Source organism: Euprymna scolopes, chromosome 39, assembly GCF_053919585.1.
Source record: "Euprymna scolopes isolate OS-2025 chromosome 39, ASM5391958v1, whole genome shotgun sequence".
NCBI lineage: Eukaryota > Metazoa > Mollusca > Cephalopoda > Sepiida > Sepiolidae > Euprymna > Euprymna scolopes.
The window spans coordinates 14,294-35,319 of NC_136520.1; the positions used below are offsets into that span (position 1 = coordinate 14,294).

Consider the following 21,026-nt stretch of genomic DNA (forward strand, 5'->3'; position numbering starts at 1 on the left):
TCATCAAATTAAAATGCACCCAGATGATATTCCAAAAACTGCAGTTATTTTGCCAATGGGACTATATCAATATGAATTTATGCCGTTTGGATTAAAGAATTCTTCGGCTACCTTTCAGAGATATATGGACAGATATCGACTGTGTCTTCGTATATATCGATGATATACTCATTTTCAGCAATGACAAACAATCCCATAAAAAAGATATCAACTGAGTTTTCCAAATCCTTCAAGAAAACAATCTCAAAATATCACTCCCCAAATCGATTTTCAACGTAACTTCCTTTGACTTCTTGGGCTTTAAAATTAACTCAAAGGGAATTACACCAACTGCAAATAAAGTAAAAGAAATAGAATCCTTTCCGTGCCCGAGAGATGCTAAAAGCCTATGCAGATTTCTTGGTATGGTAGGATTTTACAGAAAATTAATACCAGGATTTGCAAAGTTAGTTTTTCCTTTAGCTGAGAGAATGCGACTAACACCGAAAAGATTAATCACCTTGAATACATTAGAAAAAGAATCCTTCTCTACCATGACTAAAATATTGGGTAAGCTAACGGAATTACCCCATCCTCAACCAAGTTGCACACAGTATCAACTTGTCACGGATAGCAGCAAATATGCAGTAGGTTCTGCCTTACATCAAGTCATGAATGGAAGCCCTATACCAATAGGATTTTTCTCAAAGAAACTGACAGCAACACAGACAAGATATTCTACTTTCGACCGTGGACTTTTAGCAGCTTATTTGGCTGTATTACATTTTCACCACCTCATTGAAAGTCACGAAGTACTACTTCTAACAGACCCCAAGCCAATATGCAGCGCATTTCACAGTTTAAAACCAGCAAAATCGGATAGGCAACAAAGGCAACTAGCCATAATCACAGAATTAATCTCAGATATTGCCCATGTGAAGGGTGATCAAAATGTTGTAGCAAATTGTCTATCACGCCCAACGCTTGCTGTACAGATCGACATGTACGACCTCCCAGCACTTGCAGACGCCTAACAACTGCAGACCTGTAAAAAAGTTTGGATAAGGATTGACCGCATTCGAAAACCGCTAGAAGTCCCCTGTTCAGGTCCTTACACTGTACTCGAACGAACACCTAAATATTTCCTTATAGAAACTAACCCAAACACGCATACACAAGTTTCAATACACAAGTTTCAATAGATCGTTTAAAACCTTACATTGAAAACAAAAATGTACACAAAATACAACTACCAACAAAAATAAAGAGCCTGATATTTTACCGCCTGAAAAAGTACAAGAACAGAAAATAAAAACAACAAACTCTGGTAGGAGAGTCAAATGGAAAAAAGATAATGAATATTTTTATTATTAAAAAAAAAAAAAAAAAAAACACTCCGTTATCTGGTAGGAGAGTCTTGTAGGAGTGAACCTAAGTGACCTCAGGCCACATACTACAACCATGAAGAAAAGACATTGTTTCTTTAATCCTCTCTTTCTCTAAAAGAACTCAACTAACCAAGATACCCAAAAATCTACTCTCTTTTCTCTTCTGCTGTTGCTGCTCGCTCACTCCTCCCCACTCTCTCTCTCTCTCTCTCTCTCTCTCTTTCTTTCTTTGACCGAGTATTGACCTAAAAAGGTTGAGACAGTCAGTCTCCAGGCTTCTAAGTTGTCACAGGTGTCCTGCGAAGAGCAGACACAGAATTCTAAAAGTATGTAAAAACTAAGAAAATAAAATATTCCTCTCAAGCTAATCTTTGGATCCAATTTGGCAGTTATAAAAACCAATAAATAAATATTACAGGCAAACATTGTTAAATAAAACAGGCTTTGCACCCTTTTCTACCTAATTATTAATCATTAATTGTTTTAGTACTATAGACATTTTGCAAAAGTTATAGTTTAAATTCTAAAGAAAAGTATTGATACACTAATTTTTATCAATATTTTCAGAATATTACTAAATTTGGGAATTTTTAACCAAGTATACTGTTTACTATTGTTAAAAATGTCCATGAATTTACAAGTTAACCTTTGGTGAATTTTTAAGTGAAAGGAGGGTCATTCATTTTTTATGTAAATGCTAAACTTTGCGTGATCTCATAAAGGAAGAATGGTAGTTGCCCCAAAACTGTGACGTTATAAAGGATTCATTGTAGTTGCTAAAAGCTGGTTGTTTGAAACTATGTGTATCGGCGTTGCCTGCTGAAAGTATGACACAACGTCAGAACTCGGTAAAGGATACCTACTTCCAAAACTATATTAAATTAAAGTTGTTAATGTGGGAGGGGGACACAGTCTAACCTGGAAAATAGTAAGCTCTGTTAGCCGTGGCCAAAATGAAGTCATCTGGCTTCCAATGTCGGACATTGTCTGGCAGTGGCAGGTAGCATAAGCTTCTGGCTGTTATTGTCAGCACTAGTGGTTACTGGCGATTAGAACTGCTTTGAGGCGGTTACTTGTGGGTACTGACATTTACTGGTGGGCATTGGCTGTCACTGTCTGTTCCTGACAAAACAGACAGGATTTGACCACTTTTCTATCTAATTATGAATAATTAATTATTTTAACGCTGTAGGCATTTTGCAAAAGTGATATTGCAAATTAATTTAAGTTAATTTAATTAATTAAATTTCAAATTCTAAGGAAACATTGATACACTGACTTTATCAATGTTTTAAGAATATTACTGAACTATTAAAGACCCGCGGCTTTGCATAGAACTTTGGATTATGCTTGGGTACCCACATCATGGGCACTCTTGCAGAAAGTGGATGTTGTAAGAGCAACTATTGCTTAAGGTGTTTAAAATTTTTTAACTACCTTCTGAAGTGATTGAAATGCAACTATAAACTATGCAGATTGGTTGAGGGGATGAGAGTGGAGGAGGGTGATCTTATTCAAATTCACAAAGAAGTTGATCAGCGCCATAGTTGGACCCCTGGAATGGTGGCAAACCCCAACTTGGTGTACACCATCCCTAGGTGGGTGAGTTTATGAAGAGCCGCGCCAAATATGACGTTAGTCTATATATATATTATTCCTTAATTGGAATTCATTTTTGAGATGAGCATTATATATTAATTTATTTTTATTTCGGACTTAATTGGAATTCATTTTTGTGATTAGCATTATATATTAATTTATTTTTATTACAGACTATTATTCTCATCTCTATTAGATGTTTATTGTCTGAAAGCGGTTTCAATCCCACCCAAAGCGTGCCAGAGGTTAATTGGTCAAAATGTGGTGAGATGACAACTACGGATGGCAGTGATGGCTGAGAATGTAGTTAGCAGATTCAAAGTTCCTATCCGTCGCGGTTACCACCTGACGAAGGCCAGAGGAATAGTTGGCCGAACCGTTGTGAATAAACAAAAACCAATAAAAGATCAAAAAACAACTAATAAAGATGAGAATAATAGTCCGAAATAAAAATAAATTAATATATAATGCTCACATTCACAAAGAAGTTGATCATGGGCACTCTTGCAGAAAGTGGATGTTGTAAGAGCAACTATTGCTTAAGGTGTTTAAAATTTTTTAACTACCGTCTGAAGTGACTGAAATGCAACTATAAACTATGCAGATTGGTTGAGGGGATGAGAGTGGAGGAGGGTGATCTAATTCAAATTCACAAAGAAGTTGATCAGCGCCATGGTGGGGCCTCTGGGATGGTGGCGAACCCCAACTTGGTGTACACCATCCCTAGGTGGGTAAGTTTATGAAGAGCCGCACCAAATATGACGTTAGTCTTTGAAAATGATGTACACCATCCCTAGGTAGGGGACCATCAGCATGCCAGGTTTGGTCATGATTGGTCCAGTGCTGTAGGCTGTAGGATATTATATATACATAGGCAATGACCTTGACCTTTGACCTTTACCTTTACCTTGAAAATGGTGTGCACCATCCCTAGGTGAGAGACCATAATTATGCCAGGTTTGGTCATGGTCAGTCTAGTTTTGTGGGCTGTAGGAGAGTTGTACGCATAAACACACACACACGCTACTACTTTATATATAAAGATTTGGGAATTTTAAACCAAGAATACTGTTTGATATTATTAAAAATTTCTTTGAATTTACAAGTTAAATATCAATCTTTATAGATAAAAATAAAATCCTAATTTTATACATTGAAAAATATTCTAATTAAATAAGCATTTCCATTTTATTACAACAAAATAGGAATTCTTATATTAATGAATATTTTTATAACCTTCAAAAATACAGAAATTAAGGTATAATAATGTTTCAATTTCTCTATGAATTTAAAAATAAAATTTTAGATATTTTAGGTCTTCATAGAAATTATTGGTTATAGAAATTATTATTTGGTGAAAATATTAAATAAATAACGCTTAAATTTATAATATCGTTAGTTTAAGAAATCAATTTTTTCTTCAAATTGTATTAATTTCATTAATATGAATTCAATGTAATGTTCTTGAAATATTAACATTTTAATATTTATATGTTAATGGTTAACATCTACAATGATTTATTTTCATTAAAAAGGTAAAAATAAATTCGTAAGTTTCTTAGAACGTAAAACCATCACCACTACCACCACCATCATCAAATAGTGTCCGGCTTGGTACAGACATTGACGGCTATGGTTCTCCATCTATCTATCTCTCTCTCTCTCTCTCTAAGTTTCTTAAAACGTAAAATCATCATCATCATCATCATCATCATCATCATCATCAAATAGTGTCCTCCTTGGTACAGACATTAGACGGCTATGGTTCTCCATCTCTCTCTCTCTCTCTCTCTCTCTCTCTCTCTCTCTCTCTCTCTCTCTCGGGGTATTCATGAATTTATTGTTGCTCATCAGTTTTGATGTTGCCAAGGTGTTCAGACTATCAACGTATGTTTCTCGCTGTCCCATAAAACTAATGTGTTCTGTTCTGTTTTTCTGTAGACATGGCCCATGAACCTCATTTGTCTTTTTCTTATTGTTCTTAATTAGAGACTTTTCTGCGTTTGCCATTTCTCTTTATTTGTTTTCTTTTCTGTCCAACTTTAGTAAAAGTGTTTTTTGTTTACAAAAAATAAAGCATTTTCTCTTACATTTTAAAAAATAATTAGTTCATTATATTCTGTGATCGTTAATAAATACTGAAAATTTCATAAAAAATAGTTGGTTTCCTGAATTTTGGTGAATTTTTAAGTGAAGAGAGGGGTCAAAATATATGCTAAATTTTGTGTGACCTCATAAAAAATGAACGGTAGTCGCCCCAAAACTGTGACATTATAAATGGTTAATTGTAGTTGCTAAGAGGCGTTTGTTTGAAAGCAGCAGCAGTCAGTTACTATATACTAGCAGGACTGTGTATTGGCAATGCCCAGTGAAAGTATGACACAAAGCCAGAACAGATTTAATAAAGAATCCCCCCCCCCTCTCGAAAATACATTAAAATACAATTGTTAGTGGGAGAGGGGGACACTGTCAGACCTGAAAAATAGTGGGTACTGTTGGCCGTGGCCAAAATAAAATCATCTGGCTTCCAATATAGGGAACTGTCTGGCAGTAGCAGGTAGCAGAAGCCTCTGGCTGTGATTGTCAGCACTGGTGGTTACTGGCGATTAGTGTTGATTTAGAGTGATTATTTGTGAGTACTGGCATTTATTGGCGTTTACTAGTAGGCATTGGCTGCTTTTGCAATTGTCACTGTCTGTTCCTGAAATATACTGTTGGTCACTGCCAGCCATGACCAGTATCGGCCTCCATTAGGCTGCTCTGAAATGATATTGAGACAGTTATTTGCGTTTACTGCTGAGTACTGGGGAGCACTGCAACTAACGGACCCTATTGGACTGCTGAAATGAAATAGACTATGATTATTCTCATGTTTTGACACGGGTGGGCACTGACAGGCAAATCACATGTCTTCAAATGTTGGGTACTGTCATACATGTTGGTCATTGCTCTTTTAAGGTGGTTATTCTCATTTAATGGCAGGGACGAGCACTGGTGACTACTACTGTTTTTAGACTGTTACTGCTGTTTTGAGGAATACGAACTGTGCTATTTTTAATGTTCAAATTAAATGCAACTTTATATGGTATACTACTACTACTACTAATAATAATAATAATACTAATAATAATAATAATAATACAATATCTTTTTATTAAATTGTTAGGTGAAAGTACTGAATAGTCATAAAAATCCATTTTCTGTTTTCCAACTAAGCACTTTTAAAAAACTAAAACTCACATTTTTTTGTATGAATAAAAATGATAAAAGATACATTTTGTAAATGTTTTTTTTTTTTTTACATAGGCATCACCACATTATCAAGGCCAAGAAGCCACTCAAGGATAAGGGTTAAAGAGTGTACAGTAGAAATTGGACAATATAGTAATCATTAGTAATGAAAATTTGGTAAATTTGATAACTTATATGGAACGGCTCATCAAGAACTAATTTACGTTAGACTTGAAGACAACCATATTGTAGTCAGCCGGAAAGCAGGAAAACGGAAGACAATTCCACAGGCGTGCAGTTCTAAGAAAGAAGCTTTGTTCATGGAATCTACGTTTAGGTTTAGGCACAGATAAAGAGTGGGGGGAATTATTGATAGTGTTTACAAGTAGACGAGTGTTTTTTGTGAAAGTTTGGCGAGGGGGGACCATAGATTGAAGCTCAGTCGAACACTTTCCATGAAAATAACGATACATCAGAGACAAACTCGCAACATCTCTTCTGTGAGATAGAGGTTGCAAGGAAGAGAAAAGGACATCTCCTACGAGACTACGAAGTCTATTTTGAACTCTATCAAGGCAGGACAAGTCCTTTCTAGCAGCTCCTGCCCAGATGTGGCAACAGTATTCCATCCTTGGACGTACCTGACTCTTATATAGATAGAGAATAGCATCAGCAGTGAGATATCTACCGGATCGATAGAAAGATCATACCATTTTTCCAGCGGCCTTGGCAACAGATTTGATGTACGTGTTCCATTTAAGATCAGGAGTAATGGTCAAGCCCAGAAGCTTGTCAAAACTTGAGGCCTCCTGATGACGAGAGCCATTCATTTCAATTGATGCCAGATGTGGATCAGAATGTTGATGATGTAAAGAGAGAAGCTTGGTTTTAGATGCATTAAAAGTAACCAGCCACTCCTTTCCCCATTGTACTACGTGCTCAAGATCAGAGGAGAGAGAATTGGAGAGAACTTGGTCGTTTACTGTCTAAGATGTGCTACCATAAATGGTAGTGTCATCAGCATAAATGTCTACAAATGATGTAAGGATGTGATTTGGAAAATCATTAATGTAGATCAGGAAAACAGTTGTGCCCAGGATGGACCCCTGAGGGACACCGGCATTAATACTGTGAGCTTCTGATTTTTGCCCCTCAACTACTACTCTTATGAACCTATCAGAAAGAAATGATTTAATAATTGAGAAGACATTTCCAGCTATACCATAGCCAGAGATCTTATGAAGTAAACCTTTATGCCATACCCTATCAAAGGCCTTAGATATGTCAAGAACAATTGCCCTAGAAAGGTTGCCTCCGTCGAGAGATTTGTTAATCCTATGAGATATAACTGTAAGCACATCTGCTGTAGATCTAGCAGAACGGAAACCATATTGAGTGTCACTAAGAAGGTTATTTTTGTTGAGACGGTTGATTATTTCTGTTGTTAAATTGTTAGGTGGAAGTATAGAACAGTTGTAAAAATTTGTGTTTGCTTTCCACCTAGGCACTGCTAAAATGAATAAAACTGTTATATTTTCAGTAGTAGCTTTAATAATAACAATACTAATAATAACAACAAATAATATAAGCACTAGTGTAATACAATAAGTCTTGAACTTAGGAAGAGTGACTTGGTTTATCTGTGTTATGAAGACGTCTCTGGAACAGTTAATCATACCTGTCAATGGAAGGGTTGATATGCCAGCTACTTTTTCTTTGAGCCTTATGTTGTCATCATTACTGGCAGGACTGTTGCGCTAGAATTAAATGTTTGAAAAATAGATTTTTTTTTATTTTAACAACTGAAGGGGCATTTTTAACTCGATCCGACGTGTGCATCGCCAATGGCGTTCAGTCACCCAACTCTTCACATCAGCTATGGATGGAGTCTAAGCTCCAATTGATTAATCTCTCCTCATTGAGAAAACGAGAGAAAGAAAGAGAAAAAAAGAGAGAGAAAAAGGAACATGCATACCTAACATTGGAACATTGTTTAGTTTTGTCGGCTTCAGATAATGAGTTTCTTTAGGTTTGACCTTTTGAAATCAACTCTGCAGGCCTGCGTTTTGTAAACAACTGTCACTCTTAGCTTGGATCATATCGGATTGACAACTGTTACTGAAGCTGCCATGACTTTTCGATAAAGCATTTTTTCTAGCCTCCTAGAGAGTACAAGTTTGGTACAAAGTTTATTAATGTGGGAAGTCCCAACTCTATGAAAAAGGATCTTATTGTCCCCCGTTGATGACTTTTTACTCCATTAGCAAATGTTTGCTGGAACAATGATTAGATTTTGGCAATTTCATTTTCTCTTGATTTTTTGTTCACAGAACAACATTTAAATTCTTTTTTTCTTTTTTTTATGGTTTCATTTTTTCTTCTTGTATAAAAATGTTAATTGTCCACTTTTTATAATAGTCGTTTCATTTCCAACTCTTGGGAATATCTCCTGTCATTAAAATGGTCAGTGAAAGCGCTATTCTACATTTTAAATATTTTACATTTTGAATATTTTGAATATTTTACATTTTAAATATTTTACATTTTGAAAATTTTTAAATTTTTTGCATATTTTACATTTTAAATATTTTACATTTTGAATATTTTTAATACTTTGAATATTTTACATTTTAAATATTTTTAATATTTGGAATATTTTTAATATTCTTAATATTTTACATTTTCAATATTTTACATTTTAAATATTTTACATTTTGAATATTTTTAATATTTGGAATATTTTACATTTTAAATATTTTTCATTTTAAATATTTTACATTTTAAATATTTTACATTTTAAATATTTTCCATTTTGAATATTTTTAATATTCTGAATATTTTACATTTTAAATATTTTACATTTTAAATATTTTAAATTTTGAATATTTTGGGTATTTTACAAACTTTCTGAAGAGGACGCTTTAAAAACATGAGAACATCTGAAATGCGTTAAATTATTTCAATGATTTAAAAAACTGAAAATATGAAATAATAAAATAAGTATAAAAGAGCATAACAATTGTTGGTAACAACACTCATTTATATATATATATATATATATATATATATATATATATATATATATATATGTCCATATATATATATATATATATATATATATATATATAAATTTAAAGGATATTAGAACAATAGTCTAAAGAGAAGAGTGTATTTTAATGTAATAGTAAAATTACTAATTTAATTAAAATACAGGGAAAGAAAAAGTGCTCGTTGTAATTTAGATATATAATAAGCTCGATAGGTAAATATCCTAGAGCTAATTTAATATTCAGTAATGTGATTGATAATTTAAAATTCAAATTAGAATTAAATTAAAAATCCGTTTCACAACAACAAAATCAATAATTTGAATTTGATTTTTTTGTTGTTTCTTCTTGTGAAACGGATTTTTAATTTAATTCTAATTTGAATTTTAAATTATCAATCACATTACTGAATATATATATATATATATATATATATATATATATATATATATATATATACGTGTATATACATATGTGTGAGTGTATGTATATATATATATATATATATATATATATATATATATATATATATATATATATATATATATATATATATATATATATATATATAAGAAAATATCTGATGAGAAGAAAAGTATTTCTTCGAAACTCCGCGGATTAAAGACTATCCACTTATCTAGTGTTTCTTTTTCAGATTAAATATGTTTTTAACTCATTTCAAAGTGTTTTTAACATATTTTATTAACTGTTTGCTCATATGTGCGTGTATATATATATATATATGTATATATAAGTATGTATGTGTGTATGTATATATATATATGTATGTGTATATATATGTATGTGCATGTATGCATATATATATATATATATATGTATATATATATATATATATATATATATATATATATATATATATATATATGTGTGTGTGTGTGTGTGTGTGTGTGTGTAAGAAAATTATAGACAAAACAAAATATATATTGATGTATATGAATTTATTTGTCAATTCAATAAGGAAAAACATCCCCTGGAATAGGGGTTATAAATGCTCTTTATACTTATGCATTTTGAAGTCTAATACTTTTTATTAGAAGAAGAGAAAAGAGCTAGTTTAAAGATGCAGGGAAATATGACATCTAGCTTAGGAAGGAAATGTTACAATAGTCGAGATAAAACAGAGATTATAGTAGAGAAGGGAAGGAAGCCGAGAGATTGATATTGATGCCATAAAAATATATTTTTTATCTTTGATTTTTTTTTTTTCATTTTATCTTTCCTATTTCTTGTATCGTCTGTCTTGGATATTTTTTGTATTTGCAAATTTCTCAGTGTCTTGTTTGGTCCTGATCTCCAGTTGGAGAAATATTTGTTTGAAGTATTGAAAACAAAGATTGTAAACCCATCTGTAGTCTTTGAGAAATCTTTGAAGCGAAGAATGGAGGTGTGTAGTTCCCACATTTATTCCCTCATTCTTTAGATTTTTTTAGTACTTCAACTCCCCGATAATTATTCTACCTGCATTAGTGGGGGCACTTTTCAAATTCTTATGGCTAGGAAAGCAGACCATGGTCCATCGGAAGGTGTGTTATTTACATCTGTCTGAAGGCGATTTGGATATGTCAAGCATTGATAATCATCAACATATGTTTGCCTAATCTACCTAGACTGAATGTGTAGATGTTGTGAGGGAAACTGCTAATTCTGGAAGGAAAACACTAGATTGCCTTTCCGACTTTGAACCAAAGGCACTTGTATACCTGTTATCCCAGAACAAGTGCTCTCATAATCATGAGTGTTGACAGTCCTTGCACCTCCTTTCTACAGTTGATAAGAAAACTCTGTGAGAGCCGAATGTTGTAGAATATTATATTGGGTTATGCTAAGGATCTGTTCGAAACAATACGATTCAGGAGTTCAATTTTACAAAATATAAGCTTCGCTTAATCTAACCTTATGTGCATAGGTTGAGGTGTTCAGCAATTATGAATCTTCAGTCACCTAGTTGATAGTAGAAAATACCTTCTGGGTCAACAAAAAAAGTTTTGCAGTGAGCTTAGCAAAAACACTGAAAACTTGAAAATGGAAATCACAAAATCCTATTGGAGATGGACGTACAAACAAATAAACCCATTCAAGGAAGAAAACCGGATGTTATAATAGGTAACAAGAAGGAAAAGCTCTGCCAGATCGCCGATTTCGCCGTCCCAGCAGACCACGGGGTGAATATCAAGGACAAAGAAGCAAAGAAAATACACAGAACTAGTCAGAGAGCTGAAAGGGATATAGACAATGAAGTCAAGATAATGCCAATAATCCTAAGAACACTAGGAACAATACTGAAAAAAAACCTCGAAAAAAGAATGGAAGAAATTGGAATGGAATTAAAGAGATGGCTGAAAAGATACAATGGATAGCAATAATGAAAACAGCTAAAATATTAAGAAAACCATTGAATGTGAAAACTAATGCAGATTAGCCAAAAAAATTGAAACTGTATAATCGTAAATTAACTCCTCCCTCCACCAAAAAATAAGAAATTGTAGTGGTGGCATCAACTGGCACCACACCAAACAATTTTGAAAGGTCAACGAGGATGGAAAAACTAAGGAGAGAAAGCATTAACCAGACCTCCACTGGATGAATGCAAAAAGGATTCAGATCACGAGTAGGGAGCAAAAAGGATTCAGATCACGAGAAGGCTTGTTGCCACCCAAAAAAATTGAAACTGTATAATCGTAAATTAACTCCTCCCTCCACCAAAAAAATAAGAAATTGTAGTGTGTTAGAAATTTCAGAATGCAAGGGCGATAACCGCTGGATTTTCCAATAACGCGATTATTTCGATCAATGATATTGCATTGTTCAGTTGCTGCGGAGGATTCAGAATTTGGCGGGAATATTATGTTTCTTAAAACAGATTTCAATTCGGCGTCGAGCAAAGCCGACGGGCGTTATCTCGCTCCGTGCCTAATGAACTAAGGTAGGGTTCTATCCCATTTGTTATCTCCGCTCATTTAAATGCGGATACAAGCCTGAGGCTAAAATGTTCTACGGATTAATTACTTCATTATCATTGCCCACAGGGGGGCATACTATTTTATGGAACATCGATCGCAATGTGCGTTGTTCGAATTGACCAGTCTGGAAGGATTTCGAGAACCCTCAACCATTTCTACAAGCGGCCGATTCAACCAGCATCTTCCACAAGAAGAAAACTACCTTCACCTTTCAAAGCAAGAACTACCCGCCATTTGGCTGAAGCTAAAGAGGGCACTCTTTTGCAATATGAACTCATTTTTACCTTTCTTGTAAATAAAATATTCTTGGATTTAAGATGAGCCTTTGTTGCTTTGTTGCTTAAACTCACTCAATCTGTAATAGATGGCAATGCCAATACCAAACGCAAGATATTATCTCAAGTCTCAAGTCTATATGATCCATTATCTTTACTTCTTCCTGTCACCGTGCAGGGGAAGATTATTATTAGTCAACTGTGGAAAAAGGAGTTGTCTTGGGATCAACAAATCCCTGAAGAAGTTAAGGCCACGTGGCAAGCACATGCCAACGAGCTGAATTGTATAGGGGACTTTGAATTTCCTAGATGTACTCTCCTAGCGGAATCCCCTGTTGAAATTATTTGCTTTAGCGATGCTTCTAAGCACGCTTATGGGTTTTCCGTGTATGCGAAACAAGGTGCTCAGTGTTCCTTGATATTTGCCAAGGCAAAAGTGGCACCCATCAAGGGAAAATCACTACCTGTTTTGGAATTATTAGCTATATTTCTAGCGTTTAAAGTTATTCCACAAGTTTTGGGTGCTCTAGCGCCCATCAATATCAAATCCTTTTTTGTTGTGTTTGACGCACAAGTAGCCCTGTCATGGATTTTGAATGGGAAGGCTGCGAGAAAAAATATATTTGTAGAAAATCGCGTGTCTGACATTAATAAGTTCATTGAAAACATTAAACTTAAATATGGGATAAACCCTAAATTTAGATATGTTCCTTTGTCAGATAATCCGGCTGATCTTTTAACCAGAGGTATTACTGCCTCTAAGTTCAAACAATTTTTCAAATTTTGGACCTGTGGACCAGACTGGCTTAATCAAGTTGAAATCAGCTGGCCCACGTCCCCCTTGCCTTGTCTTAACAATGTTAACAGGAAAATGGTAACATGTATCTTCTCGGATGAAACTGCTTCTAATGAGAATCACTTGCCAATTAAAATATCTGATTTTTCCTCATTAACTAAGGCTATTAATGTCTTAGAAAAAGTTGTGAGATTCAGTGATAAATTACGTCACCGAAAGACTGACACCGTCAAGAGAGCTAAATTGTTGCTCTTCTCTCATTTACAAAGGGAAGCCTTTTCCACAGAACTTGCTTATTTGCAACAACCCTCTAATAGGGCTGCTCCCCCAAGAGTTACGGCCGTTGGATTATTCCTAGATAGGGAGGGACTGATACGGACTCAAGGACGTATTCAGAACTCTGAGGTTTTTCCATATGAAGTGAAATTTTCTATATTGTTAGAAAAAAATACCCACCTGACCAAATTGGTCATTATTGAAGCTCACCAGAATTGTTGTCATATGGGAGCAAATTCAACCCTTAGCAAGGTTAGGCTATCAGGTTTTTGGATCCTCCAAGGGAGACAGGCGGTGAAGTCGGTTCTCCATGACTGTGTTATATGTAATGACTGTGTTATATGTAAGAGAATTAATTCTCTACCGTACAAAGCACCTGCTGGGTCTCAACTGCCTTCTGATAGAGTAAATTTTGTCCAGCCCTTCAAATGTGTAGGGGTGGATTTTACTGGACATTTTTTTGTCAAAAACAATAATGAGGATGTCAAAATGTACATCCTACTGTTTACTTGCATGAGTTTACATGCCATACACTTGGAATTGGTACCGGACATAAGCGCAAGATCTTTCTTGTTAGCGTTCGTTAGGTTCACCAACTTATTTGGTGTACCAACTCATATGTATTCCGACAATGCTAAATCTTTCATAGCGTCGGGTATTATATTATCAGACATATTTGTGTCTGATGAATTTAGAGAACATTTCAAATCCACTACTATTGTTCATTATACAATTCCCTTGTACTCTGCATGGCATGGTGGAGTATGGGAGAGATTAATTAAAACTGTGAAACAGTGTCTTTCCAAGTTGTTGGGTAGGAGGAGGGTCGGTTATTTCGAGTTCCTAACCGCCCTTTCAGATGTTCAAAAGGCCATAAATGATAGGCCACTAACATTTATTTCAGCTTCTGATAGAGGACTTGATGGGTTGACTCCCAACCATTTTTTGCAGACAGGATATCATCCCCGCCTGCTTATCAATCTTAGCAGTTCAGAGGACCCTTGTCCAGAACCTCCAAATAGAAATTCGCTCTTACATTCCCTTGAAATGAGGGATGAATTTGTCAGTAAATTTAAACATATTTGGCATAATGACTACTTGCTCTCAATTATAGAAGTAGACGCCCACATTACAGAAAATGAAACCTCTAAAATATCAGAGGGTGAAATTGTTCTTATCAAAGCTCCTAATAAGTCCCGGCCCTTCTGGGGGTTGGGTAAGGTAGTAAAATTATTGGTCGGAAAGGACAACAGGGTTCGTTCAGCCTCAGTGCTGAAAGACGGGTATGTCCAAATTCATTCCTTAAAAAATATTTATCCTTTAGAGATAAAACATAATCCTGAACCTGCATTAGCAGAATTTGCGGAAGAAGGAGGCCCCTTATTTTGCCCTACATGTTCAGTCGCCAACGACGGAGCAACACCTATGGTGTGTTGCGACTCGTGCAATGAGTGGTACCATTTTGGTTGTGTCGGGGTCGATAACAAGTTACCGTTGAAGATTGGGTGTGTCCGGATTGTGCGGACCAAACACCAAGTTAATAATTGTATATTCCTTTTATAGACTCATCAGTAGAGTCATACCTTTTATTACTAAGAAATTCTCTGTTTGCCATAGAGAGATCGTTATAAGTTCAGATTGACAACAGACACACATTGAATTTAATTGCTATTATTGTGTTAGTATTAAGTCTTTTGGGACAGAATTTCATTGTAATAACTTGTCCAAATAGACGACAATCCTTAATTTCCCGATAAAAAAGAAAGAAATGAGTATCCATTTCTTTCTCTTCCTTCCTTTGGCAGTGTGTTAGAAATTTCAGAATGCAAGGGCGATAACCGCTGGATTTTCCAATAACGCCATTATTTCGACCAATGATATTGCATTGTTTAGTTGCTGCGGAAGATTCAGAATTTGGCGGGAATATTATGTTTCTTAAAACAGATTTCAATTCGGCGTCGAGCAAAGCCGACGCGCGTTATCTCGCTCCGTGCCTAATGAACTAAGGCAGGGTTCTATTCCATTTGTTATCTCCGCTCATTTAAATGCGGATACAAGCCTGAGGCTAAAATGTTCTACGGATTAATTACTTCATTATCATTGCCCGCAGGGGGGCATACTATTTTATGAACATCGATCGCAATGTGCGTTGTTCATATTGACCAGTCTGGAAGGATTTTGAGAACCCTCAACCATTTCTACGAGCGGCCGGATTCAACCAGCATCTTCCACAAGAAGAAAACTACCTTCGCCTTTTGAGGCATGAACTACCCGCCATTTGGCTGAAGCTAAAGAGGGCACTCTTTTGCAATATGGACTCATTTTTACCTTTCTTGTAAATAAAATATTCTTGGATTTAAGGTGAGCCTTTGTTGCTTTTCTGTGTCTCTTTCATTCTGCCAAAAGCAAAAACGAGTAAGAGAATTTCTTACAAGTGGTGGCATCAACTGGCACCACCCCAAACAATTTTGAAAGGTCAACGAGGATGGAAAAACTAAGGAGAGAAAGCATTGACCAGACCTCCACTGGATGAATGCAAAAAGGATTCAGATCACGAGTACGGAACAAAAAGGATTCAGATCACGAGAAGGCTTGTTGCCACCCAAATTCCAGTGAAGTCCTATGGTCGTTGCCAACGAGAAATCAATGAAAAGTAGTTTCGCTTTATGACGTCATCCTAAGCGATATTAGCAACGATCATAACATCATCTATATGTGCCATTGGCATTTGTTTTTTATCTTGCGAATAGTACAGACGTGATTATCAAGTTCTATATAAATAATAATTATACTAAGATTTGTTTTTTATCTTGCGAATAGTACAGACGTGATTATCAAGTTCTATATAAATAATAATTATACTAAGATTTGTTTTTTACCTTGCGAATAGTACAGACTTAATTATCAAGTTCTATATAATTAATAATTATTAATTAATATTTGTATTAAGATGGGTAAAATACACTCAAAAGAAAATCCTCAAAAGCCATATAGCAGACCGAAGGTAAGTAAATTTCTGAATTCAATTATTAACCAACAATATTCATGATTTAAAAATCAAATATATTGACTTCTTTTATTGTAAAATGAGTTTTCTAGATGAGATTATGTTCTTAGGCAGTTACCTTGTGAATCATTAATTTCCTTAAAATGTATTAAAAAATATTACTTTCCCCATTAAAAATAGAAAACAAGCAAGAAAAACGGCTCTTATTTAAGGCATATAACGTAAACTGACGAGATATGCCGAAACCCTTAGCCAATGAAAGACAAGAGAAAAACCGTAAGACAATGTTTTAATGAGTACAAAAAAGAAAGAAAAGAAAATTTTTTTCAACAACTTTATTTAATGTAACAAAGTTATAACATTTCAAAACATATTACTAACAAAAAATTAAGAAAACTCAACTTCAAAGAATTGTAAGAAAAATATTGCAACTATTTCAAAATGCAATGATAATTGAAAATTAAAGAAAATGAAGAAATTGAAAAAAATCTTCTTACAATTATTTGAATGTTTTGTTTAATAAAAATTACAATATCGTCGCATTTCACATTTTATGTTATTATTTAGCTTTTTTACATTAAATGAAGTCGTACTTGAGCATTTAACAAACCAGACGTAACTCAGCATTTGCTCAGCTTTGCTCGGTTTTGCTGCTGTCTGACTAAACATGGTCATCAGCCAATAAAAAACGCTGCACGCTTAGTTTCAACTCGATGCGCATGCATGCACGTCGAACAGCAGACAAGAATTTCGATATGGGCGTTCGAGATGGTGGCGACTAGAAATCTCCAGCGTGAATGTGGGTTGCGGTCACGCCACACAATTGTGGACTGGAAGAATTTCGTGTGAGATATATGCCGGGATTACTTTCTCAGGAATCCCCGGCAGATAGGAGGCCCAGGCCATACGGTCAAAATCAATGAGTCTGTCTTCTTTAACCGCCGGAAACACAACGTCGGCAGACATCTAACACCAGTCTGGGTCTTCGGTGGATACACTGAAGAGGAGGTTTTTTTGGGTACTTGTGCGTATTAAGAACCAGATATATCTCAGCGTCCGCTCAGCTTTTCTTGTAACATGACGTCACCGCTCAGCTTTTGTTTTCCAATAATCTGACAGAAGACGCTGATTAGTCAATAACAATGCATGGTAAAGTAGCAGATAAAAATTGGAAAGGAAAAAAAACTAGTTGTTACTTATAAACTAGTGAGAGTAGCAATATGAATTTCTCAACATTAAAAAACAGTTTGAAATCCCAATGAATATGATTGATTTTTGTCAGGAAAAAACTTGATATGAAGGAAAATGAATTGCACATGTAGTGTTAGCTGCATCTTGGCAAGGAGAGGCTCTTTATATGATGGATGTTGGTGGAGATGCACAAATGCAAGTTGCAGGAAGTGGACAGCTATAAAAAGTGGAACTTTCTTTCATCAAGGCCAAAGCACCATTGCAACCATCCTAAAAAATATATACCCACAGGCCTGCGCTATGGCTACCCGGGAAAATCTAATGAAAGAATGTTAGGGAGCTTTCTTTCATTTCCGCAGCCTTTTCTAACCTACTTTGCCAGCATATGCTGCCCAACAGTCGACAGAATATATTCTTGAGGGAATTGGCCGACCTCCTTACAACCGTTTTCGGTACTTGTGCATTTAAAGAACCAGACGTAACTCAGCATTTGCTCGGCTTTGTCCGGCGCATCACGTCAACAGCCGGATAAAACCAAGCGTTGCTAAACTTTCCATAAACAGTAGTCGCCAAAAACAGTGTGACGTCATAGAGAATGAATGGTAGTTGCTAAAAGCTGTGAATGCTTCATATGAAAACAGCAACAGCAGCCAGTAACTATCGTCATTAGCGTCCATTGATCATGTGTGATCTTGTTTTTCACTGAAGGGGGAGGCTGGTGGTGGGCGTGCTTCCACAGATCACGCTGATCAGCAAGTTACAATTTCCAAGGTCTATGCCAACCTTTCATGTCTCTTTTACACAAGTCTTTGAATTGAAGCTAAGGGTGACACCTTTTTCTCTTGTCAGTTCTCCGTATTCTTTTGGATCCTGCAATTTTGCATATAGCAAACATGTGCAAGTCGACGCTGATGCAACAGTATGTACAGGGCAAATCGACGTGCTCAAGGACCTCTGTGTTGGTAATGAAGTCTAAATATTTGGATCCTCCTCAGGTTGTGCATGTGAAAGATGTACAGGTGCTTTTCCTGATGTGCATTCAGGACTCACTGCCATACAGCAGCATGCTCAGGATGCAAGTCTTATACACCGCTATCTTGGTATTGATTGTTAGTTTGCCGTTCTCCCACACTCTGTGGAAGTTGCATGGCCTTTGCATCGATTGACCTCTGGCCCCATGTCAAGACTATTACAATTAACTCCAGCTACGTGAACACTTTCATAGTTTCAAGTTGGTAGTTGTTGGTGGTGATTGAAGAGAGGAGGGTAATGTCCTTGTTCATGATATCAGTCTTTGTCAAGCTGATGGTCAGTTGAAACAAATCACAGGTCTTGAAGCCGTGATGAATGACGAGTCAAAGTTCCTCAATGCTATCGGCAATCAATGCAGCATTGTCTGCGAACAGCAGGTTACGAATGAGGACCTTGCAGATCTTTGTTTTGGTCTTAAGGCTGGCAATATAGAATTTACTATCTGAATGTGTGTGGAGTCAGCAAAGGTCTAGTTGAGCATGATGGCAAAGTAGATATCAAACAGTTCAGAGCAAGCACACAACAACCTTGCTTCACGCTTCTCGTTACATCAAAAGGCGATGATGTTGTACATTTCCCTACCAGAGTACTCTGTTAATTTTCAATCTACAGACTCGAGATTTGACATAAGGAGTATTGAAATTTGAGAACATCTTTTTAATCGCTTTTCGGACAGATATTTGGCTGTCAAGGGGGTCAAAGTTCAACGATTTGACCTTTGAACTATACCAAACTCCTCCACCAATTTTTCGATTTATAAATCTATCAACATTTTTCTGTTGGTTCAATTTTTAAGATATTTTCAGGTGTCCAATATTTACTGGACACCTGAAAATATCTAAAAAATTGAACCAACAGAAAAATGTTGATAGATTCATGAATAGAAAAATTGAAAACAAATCAAATTGTAAAATTCAATTCATTTCATTAGGAAGCACTAAAAACAAAACTTTAATAGTTTATTTTAAAAGCATATCCCACAAAAAAAGTTAAACAACCCACATGCACTTTGTAAATATTTTTTCTTTTAATAAAATATAATATTTCTATTATATTAAAAAATACTTTAATAGTTTATTTTAAAAGTATATCACACAAAAAAAGTAAAATAACCCACTTAAAAAAAAAAATTACGAATCTAATATATTTTATTTGCAGTTTTGTGTTAACAGTGTACAAAATTTTTTTAAAATTCTCCCGTAGCTAGGGAAACATATATATATATATATATATATATATATATTGCAATTAGGAAGGGAAGACTTTTCTGGTTCATGATTAAAAGTAAATTTGTATATATATAAATATATATATCTTCTCTCCAAAAAGGTGAGAATGAAGAGGGAACAGGAGAGGAAAGAGAAAGGAATGGGGAGCCAGCTGACCGGTTTCGACCCTCGCTTCTCAAAGCTGTATCGAGGGAATTTTTTTTTTTAATAAAGAATGAAAGCGATTAAAATAGCGTTTTATTAAATTTACGGGGAGAAAAAAAAAAGTGGGAAAACGATTAAAATAAAACGGCGTTATGGACGGATACCCTAGAGATTAATCACGTTCAAACCCAGGAGACATTCCCTTTGCTTACAAAGAGGTTTTCTGAGTCGAACGTGAATGGGCTCCAAGATCTTGAGATGGTATAAAGAATGAGCACGACTAATAATAGTAAAAGAGTCCGTGCTAAAGTTTGCTGCACAAGACGGGTTTTTAAGTAAATGATCAGTAATTGAGGACCTGTATGTGTTAGTAACGACATCAGTTGCCCGGTAGGTTCCATTCCTAATTTTACTGGGTACATGTTGCTGGATTCTTCCATCTAACGTTAATGTTGTTCGACCCAAGTAGTTGGCACCGCAACCACATTTAAAATTGTAAATAACATTATTTTATGGTGGGGGGTAGAACGTCTTTTCGAGAAGATGGAAATAAGGTTCTCGTAGAGAAAAAAACACACACATTGGCAGCAAAATAACATCCATGAACTACTGAACTTATTTGTTTGGCAAATTTCACACTTACTCTACCTAACCAAGGCAAACGAAGATAAATTGGACATTTGGCTACTATATTCTCTTTCAATCGAGAAAATTAAGCCAATTTCTTTTTTTTTTCCCCCCGTAAATTTAATAAAACGGTATTTTAATCGCTTTCATTCTTATTTAAAAAAAAAATTCCCTCGATACAGCTTTGAGAAGCGAGGGTCGAAACCGGTCAGCTGGCTCCCCAT

At 35.3% G+C, this 21,026-nt stretch overlaps 1 protein-coding gene across 1 annotated transcript in view; it reads left to right on the forward strand.

Annotated features, from left to right (window-relative positions):
* Positions 1-16,335: 16,335 nt before the first annotated feature.
* Positions 16,336-21,026, forward strand: part of LOC145263564 (uncharacterized) — a 52,545-nt gene continuing 47,854 nt past the window's right edge. Inside the window, exon 1 of the mRNA XM_080120410.1 lies at positions 16,336-16,576. Coding sequence (XP_079976536.1) covers positions 16,523-16,576 — 54 coding nt within the window. The 5' untranslated portion in view covers positions 16,336-16,522. The remainder of the gene's footprint in view (positions 16,577-21,026) is intronic.